General features: G+C 32.1%; 1 protein-coding gene across 5 annotated transcripts in view; it reads right to left on the bottom strand.

Moving 5' to 3' along the window:
• Nucleotides 1-19,344, bottom strand: part of Wdr33 (WD repeat domain 33) — a 54,685-nt gene that overhangs the window by 22,953 nt on the left and 12,388 nt on the right. For all 5 annotated transcript variants that reach the window (XM_076459146.1, XM_076459149.1, XM_076459147.1 and 2 more), the window contains exons 3-6: nt 15,953-16,021; nt 14,181-14,285; nt 9,863-9,958; nt 6,752-6,903 (exon numbers count right to left, since the gene is read on the bottom strand). In XM_076459146.1, coding sequence (XP_076315261.1) covers nt 6,752-6,903; nt 9,863-9,958; nt 14,181-14,285; nt 15,953-16,021 — 422 coding nt within the window. The remainder of the gene's footprint in view (nt 1-6,751; nt 6,904-9,862; nt 9,959-14,180; nt 14,286-15,952; nt 16,022-19,344) is intronic.

The following is a 19,344-nucleotide window of genomic DNA, read 5'->3' as shown; positions in this document are numbered from 1 at the left end:
TATTAAAATTATTTTGAATACATATATCGGTTAGTTACATGACAAATGTAGCCTAGCCACAAGTATGGTGGAATAGCATAGATCAGAACCACATTTGGACTATTGTTCTGTAGCTAGGAAAATGACATCAAACAACTGCTTTTGGGAAGGCTATGTAGCCCATTCCAACACAAAATATTCATACACTCAGATCATAAAATTGTGTTCAGATAGGGTGTTAAGATTTCCAAGATGGCAATACAAAATAACAATATTTTGTGTTGGAAGGGGCTACACATAGCCTTCCCAAAAGCAGTTGTTTGATGTTATTTTCCTAGCTACAGAACAATAGTCTAAATGTGGTTCTGATCTGTGCTATTCCACCACAGTTGTGGCTAGGTTTCCAAAACAAAATATTCATTCACTCAGATCATAAAATTGTGTTCAGATAGGATATTTAAGATTTCCAAGATGGCAATACAAAATAACAGAATATGGATCAGCCAGCAACAAGTTGTATTCCAACCATAGTAAGCAAAGTGCAGCTTCTTGTAAAAGGTGAGAATGCACATATAAAAAAGTCAGTTGGAAAAGCCAGTCATTTAGCCAGCTTACAGCTTGCAATATAATCAAGATTTCTCACTGGAAAACCCAACACAAGTTACATGTAAGTAAGTCGTTTCCACTACATATCCATTTAACAATCGTATGTCGACTTGAGAATGACATGGGTATTCAAGCTATTCCACATGAAAACCTACATGTTCAGTTAAAAAATGCTGCTTCTAAGGATGTCTGCAACAGGACTGTTAAAAAAGCTGCCTCGAAAATATTCTTGTATGCTATGTAGATTATGAAAGTCATGCAGGAAGTAGTGGTGAATTTTGGGACTGATATCTTTAAGACAAAATTTTAAAAGGAAAGCCGTGCTGCAGGGATAGTGTCCGACTGCAAAAAGGTTTTGGTTCATTTCGAATTTAACACAAAGCTACAAGACGGATATCTACCCTAGCCGTCCCTAATACAGAAGTGACAGGCTAAAAGGAAGACAGCTAGTCAATACTCTTTTACCAACAAAAAGTGGAATTGGCTGTGACATTATAATGCTCATCTGGTTGAAACAGTAAGCATGTTCAGCAAGGATTCAAACCCATAACACTCAAAGTCATAAACAGCAGGCCACTCCAGACCACATGCACAGTTATGAGACAGAACATAACTAAATGTGACAACATGGACTGTAACAACATGTTGAAACTCTAAATTAGCTTCACTTCAACACACTCAACCTAAAGTATAAAACGTTTTTTTTCACCATTAAAGGCAAGTCCACATGCTTTACAGATAATACAGAACTATATAAAACTGTAATAACTAAATATGGACAACAAGGGCTCTCAAACATAACACCACTTTTCACTAATTCTTTATTAGAAAAATGTACGTTCAAGAGAACATTCAACAGTGAGATTTATATACCACCAAGTAGTTTCACTAGTTTTAGAAAGTAAATTTACAAATTTTGGCTCAAAGAGCTTAAATCACAATACTTAAGAAAGTCAGCAGCTAAAACAATGACAAAAGTCATAAAATATTCATTATAACTCTGTAACAGAGTTGTTTTATTGATGTTCCCATCATTTACGGAATGTCAACTTTAGGATTATTACAAAATTTGTTTAAATGTAACAGATCACAAAACAAGATTATCTGCCTTTAAACCAGATTCATAAGAAACAAAAAATTATAATACTGAGTGCATTGTTTAAAAAGTGATGAACAGTGATTACAGAATGTGTAACAAAATGTTTTGGTTTCTTTTCTTTAATGAATTTTGGATAATTAAGTGATATATTTAAGTAAACATTTGTTGTTTGCAAGATGTCATTACTTAGAGCACTATTTTCTGTTATTTGTTTTTAAGCCTAAACCCTTAAATTCCATAATTTTCATATTTACTACATATAATACAGAAATATTCTCAAAGTTCCTTAGACCATTATTTTCCCAGTTCTTTTGTTTAACTTTTATTTCATTATTTTATTAAACTAAGGGTTGTCTTTTTCATATGATTTATTTCCTTTTCACTTCTTTGTTAAATTTAAAAAACAGTGTGTGAAGAACTGTTTTTTAATATGGCTGAATGTTTTAATTTTTAAGAGATCAAAATTTCAAACAACTTTTTAACTAAATTTCATAAACATGAATTACAACATTCCCAGTTCATCCTGAAAAGACATATCATGAAATTTAAAAGAACAATTTCACCTTAACGAATACGAAACCTACCATCTTCCAGTAGAGCCATCCAAAAGGTAGGACAATCTTGTATTTTTTCATAATGTCAGAAAACATAGGAAAAGTATAATAACAACAGAGAAGAGGAACCAGCCTAAAATGGTATTACAGGAAGACAATGGAAGTTTAAAAAATTAAAAAAATCTTGTAGCATTTTTGAGGAAAGGGAACATTTGAAAGTCAACTTGTACAGGACAATGCCTTTTTTTGTAACAATTCCAGAGAAACTTAGGCCATGGAGTGTAGCCAATACATGAATACCAGATTTACAAGTTACATCTCAAACATACTGCTAAAATTAATCATTAGAAGGAAACCAAAGTGTTATTTTAAAAAGTTGGAGCACACAAGAGAGCTTTTCTGCCTTATGATGTTAGTTGAAAGACCCACAGAAGTTAATCACAGTAAAGATAGGATTACATTCAAGAATTTATTCTGATGTCAGGAAGGAGCAAGTTGAACTGAAACACAACTAAACATTCGGTTTACGGGTAACACATACATAGAATGTGTGTTGTCACCTACATTATATAATTTGAATGCACAGTCATTGCTGTAAAATCAGACTAAACATTAACAAAATTCGAAAAAATTGTAACTTCACAATCAGAAGTTCCCAAATATACATTAAAGCATAAGATAAAAGAATGCAACACATTCAGAATTTTGCTCACTTAGAAACAGGTATCAACAGTGTTAGCAAGTGTAAAAAACCCGATAGGAATGGCAAAAAACAGCATTCTTCAATCTCAGAGTGGTTCAAGTTAGATGTCAAACTTGAAATGAAGGCAATTAAAATGTTAAGAATCATACATGGCAATATGAACGTATTCTGTTGAAAAAAGCAAAAACAACTGTAAGCATTTGAAATTTGTTCTCACTGACGAATGGCAAATATCAGCTAAACACAAATAAAAAATACTGTGGAATCAGTGAAATACGCAACAAAAACTGTTAGACATGAGTACGAAATGTACTACTTTGGGCATATCATTATATGTAAATTTGTAAAAAAGAGATTCTGCTCATGAAGTCAAAGGAAAAACAGCAGCAGACACATTTGTAAATGGACTAGAGATGAAAAGCTTGTGCTGACAATGAGAAAACAAAGAAAAATAGGCTTCAAACCTCATAATTGGAGAGGACACCACAAATGAATTCACTCCATTCATCTGAAAGCACACTAATAATGAAAAACACATACAACCCATTTTAAAATAGCCTACAGAAATGGTATTAAAAAAAAAACATTCAACAGTTGTTACCAGATTCACTTTTAACATGCATAAACTCTAACATGTGTTTAAAACAGTGTTAAAACTTTATTAAAACCATTTTAAATCTAGATTGAAGCTACTTCAGTGGTAAGCTCATCCTATAACCATTTATTTTATGCTATATTGAAAACACTATACTAAAATTCATGATATAAAACTTTTGTTTTTAAATATTGCACAAAAACTAAAGGAGAGCTATCTGCACTAGACATTCCTAATTTAGCAGTGTAAGACTACAGGGAAGGCAGCTAGCCATCACCAACTTTGGGCTACTCTTTTGCCAATGAATGGTGGGATTGACCACCACATTATAATGTTCCCATGGCTGAAATGGCAATCATGTTTGGTGTGACAGGGATTCAAACCTGCAAACCTACACACAAGAGAAACATAAATCAAAGTCACTGTTTTCAGAACTACCTAAATACCATCAACCACAAAAAAAAAAACAGAACTTTAGCTTTTACAGAACAGATGATTGACAGGAGTCAATGAAGAGTACAAGTGTGGAATCTCTAAAAAAAAGAGAGAGAAATCTGAAAACCAGAAAAATAATGTTTTCCACATTGGAAATAAAAGACCAGCCATAAATATTTGGGAACATAAATTAACACTCTATGGATTCTACAGCTCAAACATACGTAATATAGTTGAATTCAGCTTTTAAAGATACACAGGTTAGTATAAAAGATCATGTTTTAACAGTTCCACATGCATATAAAATCGGACATTTTGACCAATTGCATAACCACCCTGTAGCCACAGAACTATACCTACTACAACTCTGCATCTACTAAATGTTTCTTTATGAACATTAGTGAGATTTTAATACACAACAGAAGACAGCTATGCTCAAAAGTCAGATATTATTATACAGAATCTTTTACTACAGATCTGTGAAAAGAATTTATAAAAGGTTCTGACTTGTCTGAACACAGGGTGATTTTAATGCTAAGAATACAAACACTTTTTCTCACCTTATTTTATTTTTTTTGCCTAACTTACAAGAACCTATAGAATTTCTTTTTCAGTAAAACTTTTACTTGTAAAGATTGTATTTCCTCTACCCTAACATTAATTGTAATCAGTAGTGTGGGATAAAATGAAAGGTTAAAAAAATACAAAATAAATCTAAATTACACTTGATTCTTTTTAGAATGACTGCATATTGTAAGAAACAGTTAAACATTATTTATTCTCACAGCAAAAGCTAAAATTTGCAAATCTAGATTCTAGTTTTATTGCTTTAGTGCTACAATTGATTTTCTGAGGATATACCAAAAGTTCTTTATCACAGTAGGATAGCTCTGTGTAAAATATAAAAGAGCTATAAGCATGCATGGTTGAATTTCACTCATTCCTTCGGTGTGTGCATGGTATAACAACAGTATCATGTTTTATTTATCAAAGTTTTCTCTTATAATCCACAAATTCTTAAACTGTAGTTAATTTTATAATAATAAATGAAATATATACTTTAAAAAAAAATAGTACTTTTGGCTTAATGTTTCGTTCCTAACTACTGAAGCAGTGTAAGCCTACTTTTTTGTTCCAATAATGTTGGCATTACAAAATTTAATTTTTTTCATTTGCAATATGCAATTCAAAAAAAATTATCACATAAAAAATGTAGATATCCTAAAATTACTACTATTTAAATGGTTTTCTAATGATAAGTGGGTTAGAATTATTCAACAGTTGGTTGAGACAAACACTACAGAGATAAAATGATGATTATAAACAGTTTTTGAAAGACAGGGTGTAATAGGAGGGGGCGTGGCATCCAGACTTTGCTTTCTTGTGTACACCTCATTACAGTAAGAAACTTGAAGGATATAAATTTATACTACAGGTGAGCAATATCCATGGTAAGAATATGCAACTTGTGCCAAACTCAAATCATATATGGGTAGAAAGAAAGTCTAAAATGGACAAATTGAAGTGAGTGTTTGGTGATCAATAAAATTTGCCTTAATATCTCCTTTTGAAATCAAGAAATTAAAATGTATGCAATACTAAAACCAGTATTATAAACTATGTTTTTATGTCAAGGTTATAATGACATATACTGAATATATACATCAAGATCATTAAGTTTGAAACGTAACTGTAAGGTCACAACATGCCCACTTCCACCTCCATGTGCTCAGGGTTCACCTATTCATTGCAGCAGGAATGTACATTTTCCAGTACACTGGGTAATGTATTTCCCAGCAATAGTGAAAGAGTTAATGCTATAAACTAAATCTAACAAAACCAGAGACAGGATGATTTATGTACATTCTAAAAAAATAGAAAATTTCTTTTTTTAAGAAAGTACTTCATGGCTCATTACTCAGCCAAAACACTAAATAAAATACTTGATAATTATTAAATCTATCATAAAACATATAAAAAAAAACCAAGCCGAGGTTTTGATGATCAACACTCTTGACATCCCAAAGCTATCACCAGTATATTCATACAGTTACCTACCACTGTCTGTAGTAACATTAATGGCATGCAGTACAGCTTGTACTTAAGAAACACAGTTACATCTAGTGTACAAAATATTCCTTACTGTATATAACATTGTATAACAAACAAAAATAATCTACAAACTTATATAAATATTTATTTTAAAACTGGATTAAGATGTACACTCCTTAGATTTGGAATCCTTTACACTTATTACTGTATACATTTAGTAAGGTAAGAAGGGTAAATAGTTGAAACAAAAAAACTGTAGAGATAAATTATAACAAATGTGAAGTCTAAAAAAATAAATTCAAGCATTTCTGAAACCTATTCTCATAACTTTATTAATATCAAAAATAGCTAGGAAAAATACTATTTCCACTGAATGTACAATCTCTTACTTGTGAGCAGATTGGTTTTATTTCCGAGATGTTTAAAACTGTTTGTAGAAATAGTTAACATGAACTCTTGTTATTTCTCAGATTTATAGTTGTGTTTTAAGTAATGTCAACATTTTATTTTTTTAATGTGACGTCGTTTCAATGGCATGAGATATGAAATTACGATACAGACCATGAAACACTGTAGAAATCCCCAAACACCAACACCAAACAATGAAGTTATCATACAAAAAGGTAAAAGATAAAACTGAGAGGAGACGGAAACTGTGGTCCATTATTTCACTGTTACCAGCTGCCTGATAATGGACTATAAATGGCCTTTGGGTCCAGTATTCCCACCTTATTCCACGTAAAGGTTCCTTGTGAGCTTGGAACATTTTGACATTATTCATGTTGCTCTGCCAGTATTTGACGTAACCTGCATGGTCTCCTGTGACCATCCAAACATCACTGTGACTCCACATCATACACCTCACTGGAGAGTCATGAGCCTGTTATGAGGAACAGAGAAAAACATAAAACAAAATTAGTTAATATCTTCCTACATCTTTTACAATCACTCATTTCTTCATAAAATACACTGTTAAGAAAAGGAAACAAAATTGCAGTGCTAAACATTAATCTAGAAAAAAAAATCCAATATGCTACAGTTCTGGCATGGCAGGTGGTTCACATAAGCTAATGGAAGAAAATGTAGAATCCTCAACTCTCCAGGATAAGTGCTGTGTGTTTTCTTACAGCAAAGCCACATCAGGCTTCTTGCTGTGTCCACCGAGGGGAGCTGAACCCCTGATTTTAGTGTTGTAAATCTGTAGACTTACCACTGTACCAGCAGGGGATGGATCAATATTACTTAGAAGAACCTAATTTAATTATTTTAACATTATGTGAACTCCACTAAAATCAAATAACTAATGGTTTAACATATTTTATAAATACATGTAGTAATAGCTATGAAAATGTCATAATAATAGCAGTAACACCTCAGTTACCAAAACAAAAGACAATGTGTTAAACCATTAACACAAATTATAGTGAGTGGATTACTGAACAAAATGTTAGGAAATTCTTTGTTGTTTACAATATACTTCAGGTCTTCCAAACTCTTGTTTAATAACAAGAGAAAAAGCCTTGTGCTTTGTGCTTTGGCCATCAGCTAAAAAGTTTTCTAGCTTCTAACCAAAGCAAACTGATATTCAATGAATATATTTTTTAACTTAACATGTTACTGCCTTAGCCATGCAAACACAGCACGTTCATACACACAATGTTACTATGAATGCTCATACTGTTGTGTACATTAAAAATTTTGTATATCTCATGATCTTACAATACAATTACCATTTAATTTATTTTAAACACTTCCTCAGTTTATTACTCCAATCTGAACCAACTATGAACTGGTAAAAACAGGCCAATAAATATTTTATATTTCAATGTCGCATACAACCAAAAAAACAATAACAACAATCAATGCTTAAATAATATTGTTAAAACAATAATTTTCTATGCTGCCAAAGTTCTATTGTTCACATCATTATGGCATTAAACTATGGAACAATTTCTTTATGAATTTATTTTAGGTCTTAAAAACAACAAAATGCTACGAACACAAAGAAAAAACAATAAATTATATCATAATCCTAAGTTAAGAGCTTCTTATTCTCTCCAAAATATTCAGTAATGAACCCCAAAATGTCATCCAAAATATTCAAGTTTAGACCAATCACTTTATAAATAATGTGTAAACCTAATCAGGCATAAGCTGATGGGCTGTCATGAATGGAAAATATTTGATTATTTCATGCACAACTATTAAGTTTATTACACCCATTCTATTACACTGTTGGTGTTTGAAATTTCATTTTTTCCTTTCCTCCTTTAACTAAGTTATGACAATAACTGAAGAATATGTTAATTATTTGAAATGTTTATGCATAAAATGGAATGAAAATTCTGAAACATCCATGTTCTTAACCCTATCAAAAAAATTTATAATTTTAAGTTCCCAACAAATAAGTCTTGTATTTATTTTACAATTTTGAAAATAGCCATGTGACACTCCTGTTCAGTCGCAAATGGAAGTTCATAATTCAGAGCCTGTCACTGATTGGAGTTGTGATATTTTCTAAGACTGGTTTTGGTGAAATGGATAAACACAATGATATGACTTGTTCTCCATAAAAACATGGGATGTATGTGCAATTATACTGTATTTACAGTCCTGTAAAATTAGTTTACAACATTCCATGACTTTCCAGAATTTCATGACTTGTGTAAACAACTTTTTTGAACATGTTTGTCTACCTAGACATCTAATTCAACTTCAACAATCATGTTTTTCCAATGGGTGACATAATTTTTGTTTAGCAAAATTCCAGCTAGTAGTTTGACTCTAATTTCAAGCCTCTGCTGTCTAAAACAATGTACCATTTGAACATACCAAAACCAATACAATTTAAGTAGGTAAATATTTATTGTTTCATGTTTCATTTAATCACAAATATTTACTGTTTATATTCTTTTTCATCACTTATTAAATGGCAATTTTCTGATCCTGCCAAATAACACATTTTTGTGCTAAATTTCAACCTTTAAAAAACAAAGGCTATCTGTAAAAGAAGTTCCTTTTCATTCTTTGTTTATGCATTTGGCACCAATCCAGTTAAATGCAAATCAAACTGGCACTTAACCCAGCCTAGAAGAACACAACCCTGTTTTATATAGATGACATGAATTAAATTTAAGCATAAACCTACAAGACCCATTAAGATGTTGTTTGTCCATTCTTTAACATCGTACTTCTAATAACTATCAGTACTTCACCTAACTTTGCCAATTTCCCATATCACATAAGAAAATCTTTAATAAATAACTTTTATTGTCCATAATAATACAAATTAAATTAAATTTCCCATAAAAAGGTATTTTATTCAAAGGGAAAATTATAATTTTAGAATGGTATGTAAAAAAAAAAAAAGAGATAAAAATTTACTTTCACCCGTCCTCCACAAGAGATGTTTTTATTGTTGAGTCCTGAACTATCCTATCTGTTCAACATATGGACAACCAGATACAATTCTAATTATATTATACCAAAAAACAATTATTTTAATTTCACAAAACTCACTGGTCATTTGATGCTAGGAATTACTGCTACATATCTGTTGTATAAACGTATGTACGTTTAGACAATTTTATAAGATCATAGAACAATAAAAATAATGCTCTTTGCAATGTCCATTCACAACTAACAGTTCAGACTTGATGAGGAGGGGGGAGGGGGGGCAAATAGGTACACATATTCTGATCTGAAGTCACAGGTTGTCCAACCACTAACTTGACCCATACTAAATGTGAATTGTTTCTAAAGTTTTATCAGACTTTAGGAGTTATGCATTGCTGAGACTTATGATTTAAAAAAAAATAACCATTGTTTATTATAAATACCTGAAGAATAGTTTCAAAGTTGAATGTTAAGCCATTCCAAAGTGTGAACTCCCCACTAGAGGCACCTGTGACCAAACGTCGTCCTTCTGGAGTCCACTACAAAAAAGCAAATATAATGAAAAGCTGTCAACGGTAAACACTGTATACTTCCATTCACAACATTCCAAAAAATCTCTTACACTCCCATCAAATTCCAGTTCATGCTCACATAAATAAATCAGATACATAAAACTTTAACAAAACTATAACTTTTATAGTCAATATTTTTAATAGACTTAACTTGATTACCCACAAGAAGTGGAAGTGAAAAAGATAACTGGCTAAAAGCAAAGTCTTACGAACTGGGCATAGCTTTTATTCAAAAAAGCATTTTAAGGAGGACTTTCCCATCACATGGCCCAAACAGCATAGCAAAAGGATTTTAAAACATCTGCAAACTTGAAGTTTCGTATGGAACAGAAAGACAGTTAAGAAAAGATAAATATATAAAAAAAAAAGATGGAGGCACAAGATTTTTGAAAAATAACTCCAATCCCTTTAGTTTCACAAAAGCAAATTACATATTATACTTGTTAGTCCTATATGGATGGGTTCAGTCCAGTGGATTAAGCCCACAATGAATAATTAATACATACTATAGTTCCTAATTTACAAAGCAAATCTTCATGAAACTTAGTAAGCTTTTAGTAAACATTAAAAGTATGTTGTGCATTAAAAATCAGATATATTAAAAATAATTTTCACTGAACATTTGTCAGACTTTATTGAGTCGGCCTGACTCAGACTCTGTAACTGTTAACCTTTTAGCACCTATTTTAATAAATAAAAGAGGATTTCAACATAAACAGGAATGCGAAGCACCCAGAAACAATAAAATTATTAAAACGTAGATATAAAAACTAGAGTGAAAAAATAAGGATAAAGACAGAACAAAATAAGTAGGAGAAACAGAGTTCAGAACAACAGCATACTCACTGTACATACTGAGTTAAATGCAAACTAATGTGGCAGGGGTTTAGTTTAGAGAGAGAGAAATCGTAAGAATTCTCTCTCCATCTGGGGTGTTCAGGAACGTTGTGGTTCCTCTTCGTCCCCTTTCGTGAAAGGTTATTAGGTTTAGTTTTATTTATTTATTTATTAAATAATTTTTTACTATTTTTTTGGGTGAAGGAGGTCATTCTTAATGTTATCCTAGACCGAGGCAAAGGCAGCACCGGAAAGAAAGGCCGAGACCTGTCCCGAATGGAAGAAGTCAAGCAAATGTCAACATGAATAGAATTCAAATCAAATCAAATGGCACGATTCAGGGTCTGGCAATAAAGTTGCCTGGGATCTATAAATCCAATGCCTAAGTTTTTTGCTGTGGGGGGGAAACGGGAGTGCCCCGAGAAAACCCACTTTCACAGGACAGGCACCGAAAGTTTTGCCTGTCCTGTGCCCGATATCTGAAAAAGAGAATACATATTATTAACATGAGTTTAATTCTTTAGATACTTTGTTGTGTAATTTGTGATTCTTGAAATATGTTGTAAGGTGAAATGTATTTTGTTGGTGCACTAGTTAATTTGTATAGTGATGCCATTAGTTTGTTTCTGTTTTCTGCTTTTAGATAATATTTGTGTGATATTTCCGTTAGTCTATTTCTTAGTGTTGGTAAGTTACTGATTTGATGTATATAATTTACTGGCGTGAATGACGGTAGACTGAATGCAGATCTTAGTATTCTGTTCTGTTGAACTTGGATTTTCTGGAGTGTGTTATTTGACATATTGTATGTTACTTGACATCCATACTCTATTAGTGGATGGATGTAAGCCTTGTATATTTGGATAATGGTGTTTGGTGAACATTTCGATTGTCTACTGGTTAGAGTCATTAGGTGTGAAATCCGTTTTCTAATTGATGAGTGTATTTTGTTGACATGTTTTTTCCATGTTAGTTTTGTGTCGAAAGTGATGCAAAGGAATGTGATGTTTTTGCTCATGTTAATGGTCGTATTTCGAGTGATAATTTTATTTTTTCTAGATTTTTTCTTTGTTTTTTTAATTTCCTGCAGAAGGTGATTGCTTGTGTTTTGGTTGGATTTAACACTACTCTCCACTTGTTACTCCATGTTGAGACATTGTTCAGTGATTCTTGTACGCGAGACACGGCCATCACTAGGTTTCTGGAGGTGCTCCAGATAGCAATGTCGCTCGTCGAGTGTATGTTAGATTTGGGAAAGGTATGTCACTGAAAAATAATATATAAAAGTGGTGAGAGGACTGATCCTTGGGGTACTCCTGATTTAGATATAGTTTTACTGACTTTACTTGTGCTGTTCTATCTGTTAAGAAATTTGAAATCCATTTAACTATAGTGGGATTTATTTTCAGGTGTTTTAGTTTGTATTTGATGGCATTGTGCCATATGCTATTGAATGCTTTTTTGACATCTAGGAATACCCCAATGGTTACTTGGTTGTTGTTGAAAGCTTTATAGATTGATTCAGTTAGTCACGTGAGGTGATCTGTTGTTTGCCTGTTTTTCCTAGAGGCATTTTGGGATTCTGGAAGGATGTTATTTGATTCACAAAAATGGAGAAGACGGTTGAAGATAACTCTCTCCATCAGTTTGCCAAGGCAGCTTAACAGACTAATGGGACGGAAATTATCTGGATTAGTTCTGTTGGTTTGTTTCTTTGGGATCGTGGTTATAATGGCTTTTTTCCAAGTGTCAGGGTAATATCCAGTTGCTAGTGAAATGTTCATGATGTTTGTGAGGTGTTGTAATAGGAGAGTAGAGCTTTTTTTCAGAATAATGTTTGGAATTTAGTCATGTCCGGGGGAAGTATTCTTCAAGTTTTTGATATTAATTTTTAGTTCAGTTATGGTTACTTTTCTATTGATTGAATTTGAGTATGCTTCTAGTGTCTCGCCAGGGAACCATGGTGAGAATGAAGCTTGGTTTGTATTTATGAAATTGTTGACATGATGTTGGTGTTGTGTGTCAAAGTCTACTGAATTTAGGTCGCTAAAGGAGGATTCGTAGTAGTCAGCTAATAAGTCAGCTTTCTCTACGTCCGTCCTTGCAATTTTATTGTTGTGTGTGATATGTTGTAGCATGTGATTTGTGTTTCTGTCTGAAGCAATACTCTTGAATTTTTTCCAAACTTCTTTTGGATTGTTCTTGATTTTTTTCTAAGTTTTTACAGAAGTTTTGCCAATAAATTTCATGATAGATGGATCACGTGTAATATAGTGTGTTCGTCTTAATTGTCTGCGTTTGATTATTAGTGCGTGAATTTCTGGTGTTAGAGTCCATTGATTATGTGATTGCTTTCTTCTTGTTTTAGGGATTGTGTTTTCTATGGCTTTCTGTATGGGTTCTGTAACTTGATTTACATAATTGTCTACTTCTGTCTTGTTGTTAGCGTGTTCAATTGGGTGGGGTAGGTATGAGTCCAGTGTAGCATTGAAAGTGAACTGAGTTAAAGAAAACTGAAAATATATAAATACATAAACACACACATTACGGTGATTAAGACAAAGCAAAGAAATAAAAAATAGAACAGGAAACACAAAAATGAATAATGGATGTAAGAGGAAACACAAGAAAGCAAGATGATTTGAAATATGAAATTGAAGAACTCATGAAAGAGAACAAGGCTTTAAATGGTGCAGACAGTTAAATGTAAATAGTGACATTAAATCAGTTGAATGAACAGTGCACAAAAAATATAATATGAAGAATTTATGTTATAAAGTTAAGTACTCATTTCATGGAGAGAAAAGTTTCTAAGAAAAATGAATTCAAACTCTTAAGGGGAGAACAGAAGATAAAAAAGATTGAAAACCATTGAACTAATCCATGAAGAAAACTTGTATAATCTACAAATATAATACTTGTGGTATTTTATGATAATATTAGCAAGGGGTACCTATAAGAACCCAATGTAATCAATTATGATACCAATCTGATTTTATAACCATAATTTATAAAAGAAAAAACTTGAATCAGTACTAACCAAATAATTTCCATTATTATAAAGTCTCTAAAAATGTCTCACACATCACTTCAACTTTTGCTTGGATACAAAAACAGAATAGATAAATTACACCAGAACACTTTATAAGTACATTATAAAAAAAGCACTGCACATTAAGTGGTACCTAAAATAAAAATCATGTTAAGTGAACATCGTGATTTAAATTCCATGAAGGTTACTACTACTGGAGAATTATACACTTTCTTTTCTCTACATTTTAACATACAGAAAAAGACTGTCTATAATTCTACATATCAATTTCCCTGAGTCATAAGTCTTACAGTTACTTACTGCTACACAGAAGATCGGGCATCTCATTTTGTTTGTGGATGTACGTACAAATTTGGTGGTTACAGCATTGATGGGATTCTCGATCATACTCACAGGCGGAATGAGCTATAACAATACAAGTTTCGGAATATATAAAACAAATGTGTGTTAGCATACCAGTAAATACTAATCTAAATTACACTTACAATATCAGAAAAGGTTATTCAAATAAACAAACTTGTCTTTATGTTGTTAGTAATTAAACCTAACAGTAAGCACAGTATTCCATTTGCTGTTAATTTCTTTATGATCAGAATTGATAACTTGTTTGATCAAAAAGGACTTGTACGAAAGTTCATCTTCCCTCATTGCATAAATTTACACACACAAATTTTCTTAACACTAAAAATGTATTTCTAATAGGTAGTTACTTCCTCTCTCACAAAGCTATCTTCATATTCATTCAAAATAACACCAGCAATGGGGAGGAAAGGTGGGGAATGTTAGAGAGGAGGTAAACACCTGTAAGAAGTATGTTTTCATTGTAAGAAAATGTTAATTTCCCAATACAGTTGTACCTGCTCTCACACAAAGCTAAGATTCCACACTGCAAAGGTGAAATGGTCAGTGGAGACACTTGACATTGAAACCAAGCAAAATGCAAGAACCCCAAACGAATGAATGGGTATGCTCAAAGATGAAACCAAAGAATACGTAGGGTGCTGCATAACATCTAGAACAGGTATGCTCTTTGCCCTTGAAGTAGGAAATGAATTTGATATGGCACAAAAGGATGTGCACAAGTTCAATTTGCTTACAAAGGTTCAATCCATGGCAAAATGTAAACTGAATGAACTATGCAGATATCCAACCTTAGAGACAGGTGACTTGCTTTTGGCATTAGAAAGCTGAGAATCCAAACAGATAAAAAAATATATAGTGTAACATAAACAAAGGTGCCATAGTATGTGTACACTGTTACATATATTCATCAACTCCAACCTTAAGTAGACAGTATGTGATACATCAAACAACTGAAATTATGAAGAGGAAGTTAACAGTCAAGCAAACTACCAAAACTAATGTGAAAGCAAAAACTACAACTAACTGGATCTGGCATTTCAGGGTTGTGGCACTGCCTGAGCTGTAATAATAGAACAATTTCTGTAAGTGGTATCATAAGCAGAAATCATAACTCAACCAACATATAAATCTAGGTTCCTGCAACTGAAACCAACTTCTGATTCCTGGGAACTTATACCAGTAACATTTTCAACAGTGACATATATTTCCATAGCTGATGCACTGAATCACAAATGTGTACCACGACCTTTTATAATTCAGTAACAAGAAACAAACGCAAAAAAATTCTTGTAACAGTAAATTCACATTCAGTAAAATAAAACTGTGAAAAAAATGAAACAATAAGGAAGCACAATCATAAACAGGAGTCACACATGAAAAAATACACAACTTAATAATGCTGTGCTGATTGAGAAAGTGAGAAGAGAGAAGGGAGTTAGCCACACCAACACAGATGGAACACCACCACTGGTGGAGATTTATTCACATGCTATGCAGACATTTAACAGTTGTAGGAAATTGTTGAGATAAAGACTGGTGCACTAAATATGAAAATGTTTTCAGCAATGCTTAGAGTGCAGTACGAATGAAGATATTGATAGTGTTATGTGAGAAGAGCTAAAGACTGTGTCAGAACGTAAACCGATGAACATCTGCACAATTTATTTCACTTGGTTGAAAATCCATCATAACAAAATGCAAACTCTCACCTCTGTATAATACCCTACATCTGGTTGTATAGCTCTTCTGTCTCTGAAGTCTCTCTGCCACACTCGAGCCTAGAAGTCAGAATAGCAATTAGACTTTTTACTAATACTTAGTGTGAAATACTCCCTAAAATTATATCCAACAATTACAATGCTCTTGGAAAACTTATTGCAAAAAAATCTAAATGTTTTATACTGTCATTATAACAGTTAAAAATCACAAAATTCAACTGTCTATGAAAACTAATTTAAAGCAAGTAAAATTATCAAAACACCACATTACACTATAAATTTTCATCCGCATAACTTATGCATGATATTTACATATTTAGTACATGAGATCTAAACGTAATTACAGTCAAACATACCCTTTCTAAGCCAAATATACAAATCTGGTTTGTTCAATGTACAACTAATAATAATAATCTATTCTATCTTGTCATTTGACATTTCTCATCTGCACTGATGGTAACTGAACTAATTTTTTTTAATTATTTTTTATATATATATTTTTTTTTACATTTCTTGATCACCACAAAATGTAGCTACTTTCAAGTATGAAACTTAGGAACCAAATGTTACTGAAAAAAATGCAAGTTCTCTAATGAACTTTCTGAAACACATTCTCTTTAACAATGCCAGAAATGCAACAGCAAAAAGAACTGTGAAGCACTGACATACATATAGTCTCTTGAAATAGCTACCAAACTGGACCCAAAATTATATAAAGGCCTGATTCATTAAATGGTAAGTTAGTTACTCAGCTGCCCAGTGTGAAAGAAAGGCCCACTTTTATTACAGATATGTGGTGTACATACATGAAAATATTGTAAACCAAGTGATACACACCAGAAAATACCAAAATTTCACAAAAAAATTCATTTAATGTATATTGATTTATAAAATATATCAATTAATTCTACTGTACAATAAAGCTCTGTAATACTAAGAAAGTAAGATCTTTTATCATAATGGATAACAGCCACTAGTTACATCAAACCACAACATAACTTTATTCAAGTGCAACCGAGAAATAGAAGAAAATTAGTTTTAATAGCATGGAAACAAGCAAAACACATCTAGTTATGAGGTTATACCTTTTCATTTGAAAATAACACTATGTAAGCAAAACACATCTAGTTATGAGGTTATACCTTTTCATTTGAAAATAACACTATGTAAGCAAAACACATCTAGTTATGAGGTTATACCTTTTTTGAAAATAACACTATGTAAGCAAAACACATCTAGTTATGAGGTTATACCTTTTCATTTGAAAATAACACTATGTAAGCAAAACACATCTAGTTATGAGGTTATACCTTTTCATTTGAAAATAACACTGTGTAAGCAAAACACATCTAGTTATGAGGTTATACCTTTTCATTTGAAAATAACACTATGTAAGCAAAACACATCTAGTTATGAGGTTATACCTTTTAATTTGAAAATAACACTGTGTAAGCAAAACACATCTAGTTATGAGGTTATACCTTTTCATTTGAAAATAACACTATGTAACAAAATTTTTACTTTTTCATGTTCCTGGACAGAAAGTGTTATTTCCCAATTGCTTACGCCTAAAGTAAATAGAAAAGACCTATTTTTCTCTTTAAACTTTTCTTTTGTAACCCGGGAGCATATAACAAAAACATGATGGGAGACTATATTTGGGGGCTGATACGTGAAAGTGATTTGCATTGCAGTCGAAAATCTCGAAAAACTGCTCACTTCTGAACATTTTTGTTCATTTTTGTTTAACTTCAGCATAAATACATGTAAATCTTGATTCATATGTTGTTTTATTCAGATCTTATGTACATGAAAATGTGCAAATTTGCCTGTTTTTTCACAGAAAATAGGTTAATTTCTAAATTTCATTATCCAGGTCACAAAAGCAAAGTTTGAAGGGAATAAAGGCCATTTTGTGTACTTTTACAACATAAGCAAATAAGAAATAACACATACTATCCAGGAACAAAATCTGTGTTACATTTGGATTGCTTTGGAATGGAAACAAAAGTTCATAATAGGCTGTCAGTCAGAAAGAAATCAATCAAGTATACAACTGAAGTGTTCAAACTTCAAAGAAATGTCTAAAAATAAGAGATAATTCAAAGTGGGCACAAGTGAATGAATAGAAAAAAACAAACAAAAAAACTTTGAAGCACAAAAACTAAGGTTTACCAATCACCCAACAGGCTAACTGAATTATAAGTTTTAAATAAATGTCAAATAAAAATAAAATCACACATGAAATTTGAACTCAAGATTCTCAAATCATTAGACCATGCAAATTCAAAGTTGAACAAACTTTAAGTAAAAACAAACGTATGTTAAATTTGGGTTTTAATATCTACAGTGGATACAGCAGAATTAGCCCATTATATATATTTGTATTTAACAGCAAAAAAATGAAATTTTATTTATACAGTGAGAAATTAATGGGTAAACTAATCTTGAAAAGTTACATTTTTGTTATGATTAGTCAGCTGCTGGATTAATAAACAGTAATTGGAATTAGTTTCACTTAGAGGATTTTCATTATAAAATAATTAAATGCAATTTTAATTAACTGGATACATTACTTTTGATTATTTCTATGATAGTGCACCATTGAAATAATCAAACAATAACTATTGATTACATTACGTGATTAACTGGTGCTCACAGGTAATAATTATATAAACAGTCCAGCTCTATCCTATAGCTTACGTATACATCATTTGTATCTGCAAAACTTTGAATTCTGTTAAATTTGTATTTTCATTTTTAAATGAGTACTTACCAAATGGCAAAGCTGATGTCCCCTAAGCAACAAATGCAATGTTACTTACACCATTCATTTACAATGCAATGCTATTAACTGCATGCCATCTGCAAAGGGCCTTGTTTCAGCACTGTTATGAATCAGTTCATCAACATATTTAATGAGACAGGTTGCACTTGTGATAGGCCATGTACATGCAGACTACTGATACCTAATGAGAAAAGCCAAGCTGTTGCAAAACAAGTGCAAGTGGGTGGTTCAGTGCATACTGTCATTCAGTCTGAATTTTCCAGTTTCAGCTGTTCATGAGGCTCTTCAATAAACTACCCAAATGTTTCTTTATGAGCTACATCATGTTCAAGAAGTGAAAGAGTTATGGATTTAATGTGACATGATTTTTTTGCACTGTTCTTGGCACTGACCAATAACCTGTAGAATCTTACGGACTGACGAAACACTTCACCCTTTTGGAAGTGTTAACATGTGAAACTGTACTATCTGGTGGAAGCTAATTCACACGTAACACTTCCTACACACCTCCATGATAATAAAGTGTCATGTGGTTTCACTGATGACTTTGTTTTTGAAGAACCATCAGCACGTGGAATACAAACCCCATGACACC

This window comes from Tachypleus tridentatus, chromosome 10 (assembly GCF_004210375.1).
Source record: "Tachypleus tridentatus isolate NWPU-2018 chromosome 10, ASM421037v1, whole genome shotgun sequence".
NCBI lineage: Eukaryota > Metazoa > Arthropoda > Merostomata > Xiphosura > Limulidae > Tachypleus > Tachypleus tridentatus.
This window is presented reverse-complemented; position numbering and strand designations above follow the sequence as displayed.